The sequence below is a fragment of the Didymella exigua genome (genome assembly GCF_010094145.1).
Source record: "Didymella exigua CBS 183.55 unplaced genomic scaffold M421scaffold_21, whole genome shotgun sequence".
In the NCBI taxonomy this organism is placed as follows: domain Eukaryota; kingdom Fungi; phylum Ascomycota; class Dothideomycetes; order Pleosporales; family Didymellaceae; genus Didymella; species Didymella exigua.
Window position 1 is genome coordinate 449210 of NW_022984795.1, and position 14098 is coordinate 463307.

Consider the following 14098-nt stretch of genomic DNA (forward strand, 5'->3'; position numbering starts at 1 on the left):
TGCACGGTGTATTGACTTTGCACGGTGTATTGACATTGCACGGTGTATTGACTTTGCACGGTATACTGACATAAATAGACCCTACCCGCGCCCTACGACTGCGACCAGTCGGTCGTCTTCGTATGCGTCGACGTCGAGTCCTACGAGCGCGCCCACCACAAGATCACCGAAGTCGGCATCGCCACACTCGACACGCGAGATCTAGTGAATGTCGCCCCGGGCCCTGATGCTGAGAAGTGGACGTCTCTGATCCGCACGCGCCATTTCCGAATCAAGGAGCACGCCCACCTGGTCAACTCCAAGTTTGTGCAAGGATGCCCAGACCGCTTCTACTTTGGCGAATCCACAATGGTTGCTCTGGCTGCAGCGCCCGCACATGTTGCCGCTTGCTTCTCGCCTCCGTTCGGCGCCCACCCCTCCAACGCAAAGAGCGCCGTAGACCTCACAAAGACGGTCAATCTGAGCGAGGAGCGCAACCTCATCTTCCTCGGCCACGACACCCTGGGCGACGTCAAGTACCTCCAGAACCTCGGTTTTGACCCCATGAAGATTGACAATCTGCTCGAAGCCTTGGATACCGCCGTCATGTACCGCGTGTGGCGTCGAGAGCTGACTTCCACGAGTCTCGGCAGGATCCTTCACGGCTTCGACATCGCTGGCCACGGTCTCCACAACGCTGGCAACGACGCCGCATACACGGTACAGGCTATGCTAGCCATCTGCGTTCGCGAGGCCAGCCTGCGCGACTCACCAGAGCTGGAGAGCATACGGAACAGCGAGAAGGCCGCCAGGCTTGCAGCTGCCGTGGAGGAGGCGCAAGAGAGGGCAAGGAACGAGGCTGAAGGCTGGAGCGACCACGAAGACGGTGATGGTGGACCACCAGTGCCGCTTGCAGTCACCTCGCTGACGCTCACGCCTGCATCGACTGCCCCAACGGCCCCATCAGACAATGACCGCGGTGGCTACCGAGGCAGGGGCCGCGGATGTGGCGGACCGCAGGCTCTGTACAACCCCCATGACTCCGCACACAGTAACGGGCACGGAGCACGACGAGGTCGACCACGGGGACAGCCTGAAGGCCTTCACGCTCACACACGAGGTGGCCTGGTCAACGGCTCCCACCGAGGGCGTGGTCGCGGCCGCGGCCGTGGTGGGTCCAACCCAGCGTCTGACAGTTCCACGCCAGGCTCTCAGGTACGCCTCCTTGACCTCAGCCAGGTATCACCGCATCAGCGGTTGCACACTACGATGCCTTCTAACTTGACTCAGCAGGTGCATTATCGTTGGTAGGCGGTGAAGTCGTTTGAGAATCTGAATATCTAGCGTGGAGGTGCTCGGAGGTTTTCTGCTCGGGCATCTGCAATGTTCAAATAAGGATACGGAGCCGGTGGGTCCACTTCCGATCTCGATGCATGACTGATTGGCCATCTTGCGACACCACACTCGCAGAATGCAAAGCTTGCCGACCATCTGGATAGGAAATGAAGATATTTTGCAGCGTCTAATAGCCCTCAATTCTTGACCTGCCACTGCCGTGTGGCGCATATGTGTAGCTGTGTCGTTCGTGGATGCCAAGTGGTTCGTCCACATGTTAATCCTGCCCACAAAAAGTCCCTGCAGGACGTCACTCGTCTCCCGCACCGCACTCAGCGCACTCACCGCCGTGATTAGTCCCGGCTGGTCTCCACGGCGGGCAGCGAGGTCCGCCCGTTATATGTACCGAACGGCTGCCAGCATGCGGGCTGCTGGGTTATTTTACTCCTCGACTGTGCTGCGAGACCGCCCTGATAATCGCTCGCTGACACTCGTTTGAGTTGTCTGCTGCCATCACGACAGGAACCCGGCATGGCGTCTCGAGACGATGCTGTCACGGTCCCTGCAATCGCCATCGAGCGCCACGACCGCACATCAACCACGCGAAGCCGCCCGGAATCATGGAGGTCGCGTCAGAAGTCCCCATCAGCGTCCAACACCCAATCGCACGCCGCGCCATACGGCTCCAAGAGCAAGGGAGCATGGTGGAAGACGCGCCTCTTCGCCGGCATGATCAACGACGTCAAGCGCCGCGCGCCCTTGTACTGGAGCGACTGGGCCGACGCGAACGACTACCGTGTCGTCCCTGCGACCGTGTACATGTACTTCGCCAACATCCTGCCTGCGCTGGCCTTCTCGCTCGACATGTTCGCCAAGACGGGCATGAGCTACGGCGTGAACGAGGTGCTGCTCGCGAGCGTGCTGGGCAGCGGCGTCTTCAGCCTGCTCGCCGCGCAGCCGCTGGTCATTGTCGGCGTGACGGGCCCCATCACCGTGTTCAACTACACCGTGTACGACATCGTCACGCCGCGGGGCACGAACTACTTCGCCTTCATGTGCTGGATCGGCCTCTGGGCGCTGCTATTCCACTGGGTGCTCGCGGCGACAAACTCGTGCAATGCGCTCAAGTACGTGACGCGCTTCTCGTGTGACATCTTCGGCTTCTACGTCGCCTTCATTTACCTCCAGAAAGGAATCCAGGTGCTCACGCGCCAGTGGGAGGTCAGCGACGCATCGGCGTATCTGTCAGTCATGATCGCGCTGCTCGTCACCGCCGTCGCGTATCTGTGCGGCGTCGTGGGGCAGTCGACGCTGTTCCCGCGCCACGTGCGCAAGTTCATCGAGGACTACGGGACGCCGCTGACGGTCATTTTCTTCACCGGGTTCGTGCACATTGGCCGCATGTCCAGCGTCGAACTGCTCAAGCTGCCGACGGGCAAGAGCTTCGCCCCCACCGCTGATCGCGGCTGGTTCATCCACTTCTGGGACATCAGCGTCGGCGACGTGTTCCTCGCCATCCCGTTCGCAGTCCTGCTCACCATCCTGTTCTGGTTCGACCACAATGTCTCCAGCCTCATAGCCCAAGGCACCGAGTTCCCGCTGCGCAAACCGGCAGGCTTCCACTGGGACATCTTCCTGCTCGGCCTTACAACCGGCGTCGCAGGGCTGCTGGGCATCCCCTTCCCCAACGGCCTGATCCCGCAGGCGCCCTTCCACACGACTAGCCTGTGCGTGACGCGCGTCGAGACTGACGAAAAGGGTGAACCGAAGCGCGTCACGCACCGCGTCGTCGAGCAGCGCGCCTCGAACCTCGCCCAGGGCCTGCTGACGCTCGGCACCATGTCCGGCCCGCTGCTCATCGTGCTGCACCTCATCCCCCAAGCCGTCCTGGCCGGGCTATTCTTCGTCATGGGCATCCAAGCCCTCGAAGCTAACGGCATCACAGCCAAACTCACGTTCCTCCTCTCCGACGCGCAGCTCGTCGCGCGCTCTGAACCGCTCGCGCAGATCCAGCGGAAATGGGTGCCCTGGGCGTTTGTCGCGCTCGAACTAGTCGGCTTCGGCGCCACCTTCGCCATCACGCAGACCGTGGCTGCGATCGGGTTTCCCGTCTTCATCTTCCTGTACATTCCCATGCGGACCTTCCTCATGCCGCGCTTCCTGACGCACGCTGAACTCGCCATCCTCGATGCACCGACCGCCAGTCCGTTCACCATGGAGAGCGTAGGCGGGAACCACGCACAGGCTGGTGCAAGCAGTCAGGAGACCATGGAGGAGGCGGAGCGGGGCGAGGGCGCGGGCGCGCTGGGCGCGAGGCGTGCGAGCATCGGGGCCACGAGTGCGGGGAGCGCGCGGCGAAGAGCGAGCTTCAGGAGCGTTGAGCCGCGGACGGAGAGTCTGGGTAAGCACTGAGGTAGGTAGACCGCTGGATATTGGAATCGATACTACAGCGTCTGCAGCCGTGTTGCTAGCGCTGCTTACCTACTCCTGGCGCGTTGCGTTCCATTGCCACCCGCCTTCTTGCCTACCTATTCTAAGATTTCATGTCCTCGCCCGAGCGCGTCAGATTTTCTACGTCCGTGTGTGGTGTGTACAGAAGGACACGTGCACCATCCCAACCATCACACTGGATCCGCGCCGCCCGCTGCGACAGAAGGAAGCCCCGTTACGACACAATCCCGGACAACGCCGGCAGCGCCGGAAGAGGTCAGTGTGCATCCCGGCAAGGGTTGATGTGCACCCTGGCAACCCAACCCAGTCGGTGTGGGTTTGCTGCGGAGGCTTGCTGCTGCTGGAGGATTTTAGTGTGCTGTGTTATCTTGGTTTGGTCGTTGATAGTCGAGGGGCTCCTTGCTTGCAAGGGACGCTCGTTGATGCCAATTAGCATTTAGATTTGATTAGATTCGTTGTGGCGGTAAAAGGCTAGAATTGTTAACGTACCTCACGGGCGAGCCGGTCAATGGGCGAGCCGGTCACTTTTGCCAAGTCCCCACCAAACTTCACCAGGGACCTGTCGCGCAGCCAATCAGCAGTTGCCAGGTCGATTAAGCGAGACCTGGCAACCCCTGATTGGCCCGCACACAGGCGGCCGCGAACAGCGCTAATTCCCCCCCACTTCAATCCTCTAGCAACGAGCACAACGCGGACAAGAGACACTATTGCCACAATTATTAATAAATTATTATACTAACGTGCTCTATCACCAAGCTAGTCATATCACTAAACCAGTCAAAATCTCTTGGCGCGCCCAACTTATGTTGCAGCAACTTGAATTACTTGCTATTAAACAGTGATCTAGTGTACTGCGTGCTTTTATTAGGTTTAGAATCTTCTTCTGTATCTTTCTAACACGTTTAAGCGTTGTGCCCTGTGCCTCTACAGTTTCTATAGCGCTGTTAGGCTAACTAGGTCCTTTCTTAAGTACCTGCACCACAAGTCTTCTTTAATAGCTAAGCTGCTACAGACACCTTAGCAGCTACCTGTAATACTGCTGGGCCATACTTAAGTGTGCTGCTATGCTAAATTTGCTTTCGCTTGCGCAACTTTCTCCTAGTTATAACTAACGTAGATTATCACCGAGCCAGCCATATCACCAAACTGGCCATTTTCTCTTAGCACAACTAACACAAGTTACTGCAACTACAACTACTTACTATTAAACAGTGACCTAGCATACTGCGTGCTTGTATTAGATTTAGAAGATGTTTCTGCACCCTCCTAGCACGTTTGTGCGTTGTGTCTAGTTTTGCTGCAGTTCCTACAGCACTAAACAGTTGACTAAGCTCCTAGTTGACCACCTCTACCCTAAGTCTTCTTAGATAGCTGAGCTGCTACACACGCCTTAGCAGCTACCCACGATGCTGCTGGGCCATACTTAAGTGTGCCACTATGCTGAATCTGCTTTCTCTTACGCGATTTTCTCTTAGTTATTACTGCTAATTGCTCTTCAAGCTCTTGCATGCAGGCCTTAATAAGGACATTTTTATACAGCATCTCTTTAGCCCCTTTTACAAGCTTTAAGAACCCCTCTTGCGCTGCACTTAGTAATTATTAGAAGGAGTTACTTACAAGCTTAGATTAAGACCTAAACTTATGTGTATTGCTTAGCGTCTTAGATTGCTACAGCGTTTTAGGTAGAGGTACTGCTAGTAGGGTATATAGCTGCACTTTAAGGCAATCTAACACTACCTGCGTGTTAGTAGGAATAAGCCCTAATACCTTAAAGGCCTTTTAGTAGTTAACCTTTGTAAATATATTAAGGAACACGTCCCTAAAGGCTAGTAGGAAGCCTTCCTTATTAATATAGAAGATGTGTTAGTGTGCTAAGTCTTAAACATGTTAGGAGTACTTACGCTTTAATAGCAAGAAACAGACTATATTAAGTAGCTAGAGGATGTGCAATAAGTAAGGTAGCATGCAGAGAGTAAGGATTTAGTTCTCTAGGTAATAGTCCTTAAACTCCTAGTTAAGATAGCTCTTATAGCTGTCTAAGATAAGCAGCCTGTACACTCCTACCTAACACGTCTTTATATGTGTGTTAAAGTGCTTTAACTACTTAAGGCTAAGCATGTTATTTATCTAACTATTCTTAGAGACTAAGAGCTTCTAATTATAGGGTATATCTGTCTCCTTATACTAGGCAGAGATGTGGACGCGTCCTTTGTAGATAATGAAAGGCAGGGTTGCATACCCAGCAGCGCAGATGCTCTGAATAACGGTAACCCACTCGCGATCACCTGGCTGAACAAGCTCTGGCCAAGCACGTCTCTCTAAGCCTGTTACAACCTTTAAAGACAAAGCAACACCTATCTAGAACCTAGTTTTATTAAAGTTGTGTATATTGTTGTTACAAACACTATACTTAACTTAAGTATCCTCTACTAGCTTAAACTACACGCTAATTATCTTAGGATCTTTCTGTAGTATCCTCTGTCTATCCTTAGCTTAATTAAAGGACATTTTGAGCTTGTCTAAACGCGTCACAAGCCTGCTAGCCTATAGTTTGCCAACAGGCTCTTCACTACGCACACTAAGTATCTTATTAGCCATATCTGCCACCTTACATAGCTAGGGCGCAAATCCTTGCGAATTAAGGTTAAGTATATACTAGATAATTGTCTGCTCCTCTAGTATAGTAAGTTTCTAGCAATTAGCGCATATGTCTAGTTAAAATGTGATATTACAAAGGTGATTAGAGACCTGCTAATAAGGTATGTTCAACGCTCTAGCAGCGCTGCAGATACTGCGAAATTAGCTAGCATAGAAGGCCTAGATAGCAAGGATAACTCTGCCTTCTCTAGTAGTATTCTGAAGTTGTTGTTGTTAAGGCATATTATGTTAGGGTAAAAGGTGGTTGTGCTAAGAGAAAGTGGCTGGTTTGGTGATATGGCCGGCTTGGTGATAATCTACGTTACTAATTGCTCTTTAAGCTTAGTAATGTGAGCAGCTTGCAGTAGGCTGGCGGATGGGTAGGGTATGCTTTTTTACGTTTTGGCTTATAGCTTCTTACCTAGCAGAGATACGCTTACATAATCTATTATTCGATAGAAGCGCCTAGTATTGCGCCTTCTAATAAAAAAAGAATTAGCTTATTCTACCTAGTATTAGCTAAGTTATTAACACTACCTAGCAAAGTATACCTATTAATGGGTATGCTTGCTAGGTACCCCCCCTTTTTTAACCTTTTCTAGCCTCTAGCTTGTGCAGTTTAATAGTTATAACAAAACCTTCTACTACAGAAATGTAGAGGTAGTTTTTCTCTTTCTTTTAAGCCCTATTTCGCTAGAATCCATGTATTATTGACAAAGTTTTGGGGGGTACCCACGAAGGACGTTGGAGTATACCCATTCCGCCAGCCTAGCTTGCAGCATGTTTTAGTGTAGCATTAATTCACCACCTTTAATAAGCTAAGAGAAGCTAGCCTAGGCTGTAACTAGTAACTAAGTAAAGGAGTTATGTACAAGCTTTAACTAAGACCTAAACTTGTGTGTATTGCTTAGAGTCCTTAACTACCACAGTGTCTCTAGTAGAGGGGGTGCTGGTGGGGTACAGTGTCGCACCTTAAGGCAATCTAACACTACCTACGCGTTAGTAGGGACTAGCCCTAATGCCTTAAAGGCCTTCTGACAGTTAGCCTTTGTAAACACATTAAGAAACGCGTCTCTAAAGGCTGGAAGGAAGCCTTCCTTCATCGGGAAAAGTTTTTCGAAATCCGGCCTAGACCGGCCGTTGCTGACAGTCGTGGCATGGTCGTGCAACGGCCATTCAACGGCCCCAACGGCCCCAATTTGCGCCCAACGGCCCCAATTTCGCGCCAACGTTGCCAACAGCCAAAACGCTGAGTGCCTATATTCAACAAACTTGAAACAACGTTGCATGGCTACCCTTAGTGCTAGCACTAGCATTAAATATTCAAAAATTGCAAAATTTCACGTACAGATAGAGCGAAATTGTAGCTTCAAAATAAGCGAAAAATTATTGTTGTTGGCCTACTACAACGCGAGTTATAGAGCGTTGAAGGTTTGTTTGTTGAAGGTTAGCGTTTTGAAGTTGCGACAGCACACCATGGCAGCTGCAGCTGCGCCCGCACACAACGTAGCAGCTGCAACAGCATACAGCATAGCACCTGCTGACCAATACACACACACACACACACACACACACAGCAACAGCGCAACAGGAGCTTGCAGAACAGGCAGGCCTGGGCGTAAAATTCTTGGTTTACCTACTATTCTTAAATAATATTCTTATATTTTCTAACATTCAGGCTGCTAGAGCCCTAGCAAAGAATCTTAACTTAGTGTCTTAGCAAGGAATATTAAGCTTAAAACCTTCTACACTTAATAACTATTCTATTACTAGGCCTATAATGTTATTTAATAGCTTATTTTAAAGAGGAGACTTAGTAGTATATTAATATAATAAAAGTATAGTTTATTAAGCAGAGCTACTATTATAGCAGGATTAGGAGTTGTTGTGGCTATTGCAGCTGTTAGGACTGTTAGAGCTGTTGGCTTAAAATTGGCTAGACATTGAATGCACATTGAATGACTGTTGTAGGCCTACAAGTCCTACTGTTGCCCACAGTACAATGCCACGATTTCCTGATTTCGACAACGGAAAAACTTTTCCCGATGTTGTTAATGTAGAAGACACGTTGGCGTGCTAAGTCCTAGACGCGTTGGGAGTACTTGCGCTTTAACAGCGAGAAATAGACCACGTCAAGCAGCTAGAGGATGTGTGACAAGTAAGCTAGCATACAGAGAGTAAGGATCTTGTTATCCAGGCAATAGTCCTTAAAATCCTGGTTAAGGTAGCTCTTATGGCTGTCCAAGATGAGTAGCCTGTATCCCCCTACCTAACGCGCTCTTGTATGCGCGTTAAAATGCTTTAACTACTTAAGGCTAAGTGCGTTGTTTGTCTAGCCGTTCTTAGAGACAGAGAGCTTCTAATTGTGTGGTATATCTGTCTCCTTGTACCAGGCAGAGATGTAGATGCGTCCTTTCTAGATAATGAAAGGCAGGGTCGCATATCCAGCAGCGCAGATGCTCTGTATAACTGTAACCCACTCCTAATCGCCTGGCTGAACAAGCTTAGGTTAAGCACGTCTCTTAGCGCCTGTGACAACCTTTATTAACCCTATCACGCCTATCTAGAACCTAGTCTTATTAAAGTTGTGCACGTTATTGTTGTAGATGCTATACTTAGCCTTAGTACCCTCTACTAGCATAAACCACGCGTTAATTACCTTAGGATCTTCCTGCAGTATCCTCTGTCTATCCTTTACTTAGTTAAACACTATCTTAAGCTAATCTAAACGCGTTATAAATCTTATAGCCTAGAGTTTACTAACAGGCTCCCTACTACACACACCTAACAGCTTATTAGCTATATCTACTACCTCACACAGCTAAGGCGCAAATCCTCACGAATTAAGGTTAAGAATATATTAGACAATTATCTGCTCTTTAGTTGCAGTAAGCTTCTAGCAGTTTGCGCATACGTTGAGTTAAAATGGAGTATTGCTAGCGCGTTAAGAGAGCCTGCGTTAGTTAACGTTGAATGCAGCAGCAGCAGCCCGATGGCTCTGAAACTGTCCAGTATTGTAGGCCTAGAGAGCAAGCTGCAGTCTCCCTTTGTGTTGAAGCAATAGGTTGTGATGTTGTTAAGACATACTGTGAAGTGCAGAGTTGTGTTAGTCTTGGCAGATTTTGACCAGTTTGGTGATATGACTAGCTCAGTGATAGAGTACGTTACCTAAAATCTTGTTAAGCATATACTCTGGCTCACAGTGCAAGCATCTAACAATTAAGAGTCTTACTACTGCAACTAAACTGCCACAATTGAAATAGCGCAACTAGCGTACTGCGACCCAATGACAGTCCTTAGGGACTAAGCTAACTAGACTGGCTAGCTTGCACAGCTACAGGCGAGATGCCTGTTGCGCAACATCTAGGACAAGATTAACCTAAAGACAACTACACCACTACTATTAAAGCTACTCTTGCTAAGGGCTCTAACTATTACTAACTACGCGCTAACGTAGATTATCACCGAGCCGGCCATATCACCAAACTGGCCACTTTCTCTTAGCACAACCACCTTTTACCCTAACATAACATGCCTTAACAACAACAACTTTAGAATACTACTAGAGAAGGTAGATTTATCCTTACTATCTAGGCCTTCTATGCTAGCTAATTTTGTAGTATCTACAGCGCTGCTAGAGTGTTAAATGTACCTTATTAGCAGGTATCTAATTACCTTTGCAATATTACGTTTTAACTAGATATACATGCTAATTACTAGAAACTTACTATGCTAGAGGAGCAGGCAATTGTCTAGTATATACTTAACCTTAATTTGCAAGGATTTGTGCCCTAGCTATGTAAGGTGGCAGATATAGCTAATAAGATACTGTCAGATAATAGCGAGCGGCGAGAGGTCGGATCTGCGCAATCGAGCAGGGACCTGTCGTGCAGCCAATCAGCAGTTGCCAGGTCGATTAAGCGAGACCTGGCAACTCCTGATTGGCCCGCACACCGGCGGCCGCGAACAGCGCTAATTCCCCCCCCACTTCAATCCTGTAGCAACCAGCACGACGCCACGGCAACACCATCGCCACGATCATCAATATATCATCATACCACCTAAGATCTCGTTAAGCACATACTCTGGCTCACAGTACGAGTAGGCTGGCGGAATGGGTATACTCTAACGTCCTTCGTGGGTACCCCCCAAAACTTTGTCAATAATACATGGATTCTAGCGAAATAGGGCTTAAAAGAAAGAGAAAAGAAAGAGAAAAACCACCTCTACATTTTTGTAGTAGAAGGTTTTGTTATAACTATTAAACTGCACAAGCTAGAGGCTAGAAAACGTCAAAAAAGGGGGGGTACCTAGCAAGCATACCTATTAATAGGTATACTTTGCTAGGTAGTGTTAATAACTTAGCTAATACTAGGCAGAATAAGCTAATTCTTATTTTATTAGAAGGCGCAATACTAGGCGCTTCTATTAAATAATAGATTATGTAAGCGTATCTCTGCTAGTTAAGAAGCTATAAGCCAAAACGTAAAAAAGCATACCCTACCCATCCGCCAGCCTAAGTACGAGCATCTGACAGATACTTAGTGTGGATAGTAAAGAGCCTGTTAGCAAACTATAGGCTAGCAGGCTTGTAACGCGTTTAGATAAGCTTAAAATAGCCTTTAATTAAGCTAAGGATAGACAGAGGATACTATAGGAAGATCCTAAGATAATTAGCACGTAGTTTAAGCTAGTAGAGGATACTTAAGTTAAGTATAACGTGGTTTATCACCAAGCCGCCAGGTATCACTGAACCGCCACCCCTCGCCAATTTTGCGACTGTTACAATAATTATTACAATGCCATCACAACGCAACACGCAATCACCCTATAACAAAGGTACACTATACCTTGCTATCTAAGCTACAAAAGCTACTGTGCCTAACAGTATAAATCACGTGTCTAAGGCCTTTAGTGTTCCCTAATTAATATTAAGAGACTAACGCGTAGGAGGGCTTGCACAACGCAATCACAAGGCTAATTTAAAGAAGCTAATAAAGGTAGAAGAGGAGGCAATAGTTAACTATATACTTAAGCTAGACAGGCAAGGAATAGGCGCAACAAAGACTATAGTGCAAGATATAGCTAATAATCTGCTTGCTGCACGTAGTGAAGGACCTGTTAGCAAGCTCTAGGTAAACAGGTTTAACACGTGTACCCAACAAATTAAGCTTTAACGTAGCTAACTGTACAATTGTTAACAAGCCCTAAATAAAGATATACGCGTTATAACACCCTAGTTTAAGCTAGTTAGGAATACAAAGGAGAAGTATAGAATCCTAGATAGAGATACCTACAACTTTAATAAGACTAGGTTTATAATAGGCATAATTAGGTCTAAGATAGTGTTTACAGGCTTAGAGAAGCAATCTAACCCTAAGAATATCTAGCCTAGCAATTAGGAGTAGGTCACAATCATTATTAGTGTCTGCGCTGCTGGCTAGGCTATCCTACCCTTTATTATCTTCTAAGGCAAGGTCCTAATTACAACCTAGTACCCTAATCTGCCTTGCAATTAGGTAATTGCAACTAGCAAGAATAGCTAGACAATAAATAAGCTTAGTCTAGAGTAGTTAAAGCACTTTAACGCGTCTACAAAAGAGTGTACTATTAGTGCCTACTATCTGCTTATTATTAATAGCTACAAGAGCTACAACTCTGCAGAGTTTAAGGAATACTGCGCAGAATATAAGATTATTACCTTGTGTATGCCCCTATACTTGTTGCACCTGTTGCAGCCACTTAATGTGGCCTGTTTTAGCCCCTTAAAGAGGGCGTACTTAATTAAGGTTAACGCCTAGTTACAATACTTAAAGACATAAATTAAGAAAGAGTTCTTCCTTACTAGCTTCTAGACAGCCTATTACAAGGCTATTATAAAAGACAATATCCACAGAGGCTTTAGAGGCGCAGGACTAGTTCCTTTTAACCTAGAGCGAGTGCTATTAAAGCTTGATATAGTCCTTTGCACGCCAACACCACCACCACTAGAGACTACCCTATAGGAATCCAAAACACTAACTAGTGCAAAGGAGGTTAAGTCACAAACATTGTATATCTGTGAGCGCATGCAATTGCACAGAGATTCGCCCCTGTCTCCTATTATAAAATTACTTGACTTGCTTGCTAGAGGGGTTGCGCAGATAGACTATGCTAACATGTTGCAGAGAAGGGAAATAGATAGCATGAAGAAGGCTATTAAGGCTCTAACAGCACAGTGTAGTTGCAAAAGAAAGTATATCTAGACAGAGGAGGCTCTTATAGTTGGTGAGGTACAGGATATAATAGCTAAGAAGGACAGTGGTGGTAGTAAGGCATCTGAATAGTCTAGGAAGAAGGTGCGCAAAGAGAGGCACTGCGGACGTTGTGGCAAGACTAGCCACAATTTGCGCACCTGCACTACAGAAATATTAGATGCAGATAATAGCGCTGCTTCTAAAGAGTAATTATAGCAATTATAAGTATTAGTGTAGTGTTGTAGTTAAGTGTAATAGTTGTGTAATAGTTAGTGACTCTAAAAAAGTTAGTGAGGGGTGGCAGTTCGGTGATACCTGGCGGCTTAGTGATAAACCACGTTAGTATTTACAATAATAATATACACAACTTTAATAAAACTAGGTTCTAGATAGTGTAAAGAAAGTAGGGGAAGGACTAGACTACTTTCTTCCTAGTCTAGAAGGACCTAGACAAATCTAGACTAGCTTTGTCTAAATAGGAAGCATATAGCCTAATAGAGGTAAGGTAGGGTTATGTAATATAATAGACAAGTTATTATATTAGATACTAGGTAGAGATTCCTAGGCTAGGTACAGAGCGAACAGAGGGGGGAGAGCAAGAGGTATTTATGCTTCCTCTCCTCTGTCTGTATTTCTAAGCAGAACGTTCTAGACTCCTCTAGGTAGGTCTACTTTATCTATGCTTAGTATTACTGCATATACAAGCAAGATTACATAGGCACATGCGTAATCATATACATCAGCATCTCACAGAGTAGGCTACTCTATTTGTAAGCAGAGGGTCTAGAACATTTCTAGTTACTAAAAATAGAGAACAGTATATCTTAAGAACGAGAGGAGATACAGGCTTTGTAAGCACACCATTCTAATCCTCTCTTCTTAGAGATTACAATAGCAATGCTTAGGTAAGCATAGCGCTATACCTAAGAGGGAAATAAGCTAGATAAAGATTATAAGAACAAAGTCTTATAACTTTACAGATAGGTGTTGCTTTGTCTTTAAAGGTTGTAACAGGCTTAGAGAGACGTGCTTAGCTAGAGCTTGTTCAGCAAGGCAATTGCAAGTAGGTTACTGTTATCTAGAGCATCTGCGCTGCTAGGTATGCAACCCCACCTTTTATTATCTACAAAGGTTGTGTCTACATCTCTGCCTAGTATAAGGAGACAGATATACCCTATAATTAGAAGCTCTTAGTCTCTAAGAATAGTTAGATAAATAATATACTTAGCCTTAAGTAGTTAAAGCACTTTAATATGTATATAAATATATATTAGGTAGGAGTGTATAGGTTGCTTATCTTAGACAGCTATAAGAGCTATCTTAACTAGGAGTTTAAGGACTATTACCTAGAGAACTAAATCCTTACTCTCTATATACTACCTTACTTATTATATATCCTCTAGCTACTTAATATAGTCTATTTCTTACTATTAAAGTGTAAGTACTCCTAATATATTTAA

The 14098-nt window shown here is 46.8% G+C and overlaps 4 protein-coding genes across 4 annotated transcripts in view; 2 read left to right on the top strand and 2 right to left on the bottom strand.

The window, feature by feature from the left end:
• The window catches only part of M421DRAFT_102411 (uncharacterized protein), a gene marked incomplete at both ends in the record, with an annotated part of 2925 nt that extends 1635 nt beyond the window's left edge, over nt 1-1290 (top strand). Inside the window, one exon of the mRNA XM_033586771.1 lies at nt 79-1290. Within this exon, the coding sequence (XP_033446940.1) occupies nt 79-1290 (1212 nt within the window). The remainder of the gene's footprint in view (nt 1-78) is intronic.
• A 753-nt stretch (nt 1291-2043) lies between these two features.
• Nucleotides 2044-3726, top strand: M421DRAFT_102412 (uncharacterized protein; the record flags this gene model as incomplete). Its single annotated transcript, XM_033586772.1, has 1 exon — nt 2044-3726. One exon carries the CDS (start codon nt 2044-2046, stop codon nt 3724-3726), a length of 1683 nt encoding a protein of 560 aa, XP_033446941.1.
• Nucleotides 3727-4934: 1208 nt separating this feature from the next.
• On the bottom strand, nt 4935-5274 carry M421DRAFT_67287 (uncharacterized protein; the record flags this gene model as incomplete). The annotated part of the gene is made up of 2 exons (XM_033596389.1): nt 4935-5091; nt 5153-5274. 2 exons carry the CDS (start codon nt 5272-5274, stop codon nt 4935-4937), a joined length of 279 nt encoding a protein of 92 aa, XP_033446942.1.
• A 608-nt stretch (nt 5275-5882) lies between these two features.
• On the bottom strand, nt 5883-9097 carry M421DRAFT_396581 (uncharacterized protein). Its single transcript, XM_033590115.1, has 3 exons — nt 8973-9097; nt 8432-8438; nt 5883-6123 (listed from the first exon to the last, which is right to left on the bottom strand). Exons 1-3 carry the CDS (start codon nt 9041-9043, stop codon nt 5950-5952), a joined length of 252 nt encoding a protein of 83 aa, XP_033446943.1. The 5' UTR covers nt 9044-9097; the 3' UTR covers nt 5883-5949.
• Between the last annotated feature and the right edge of the window lie 5001 nt (nt 9098-14098).

What these genes read in the sequence shown, in the direction of transcription:
- M421DRAFT_396581 (XM_033590115.1), bottom strand. Translation starts at nt 9,043, where the DNA reads ATGCTAGTAGAGGGTACTAAGGCTAAGTATAGCATCTACAACAATAAC.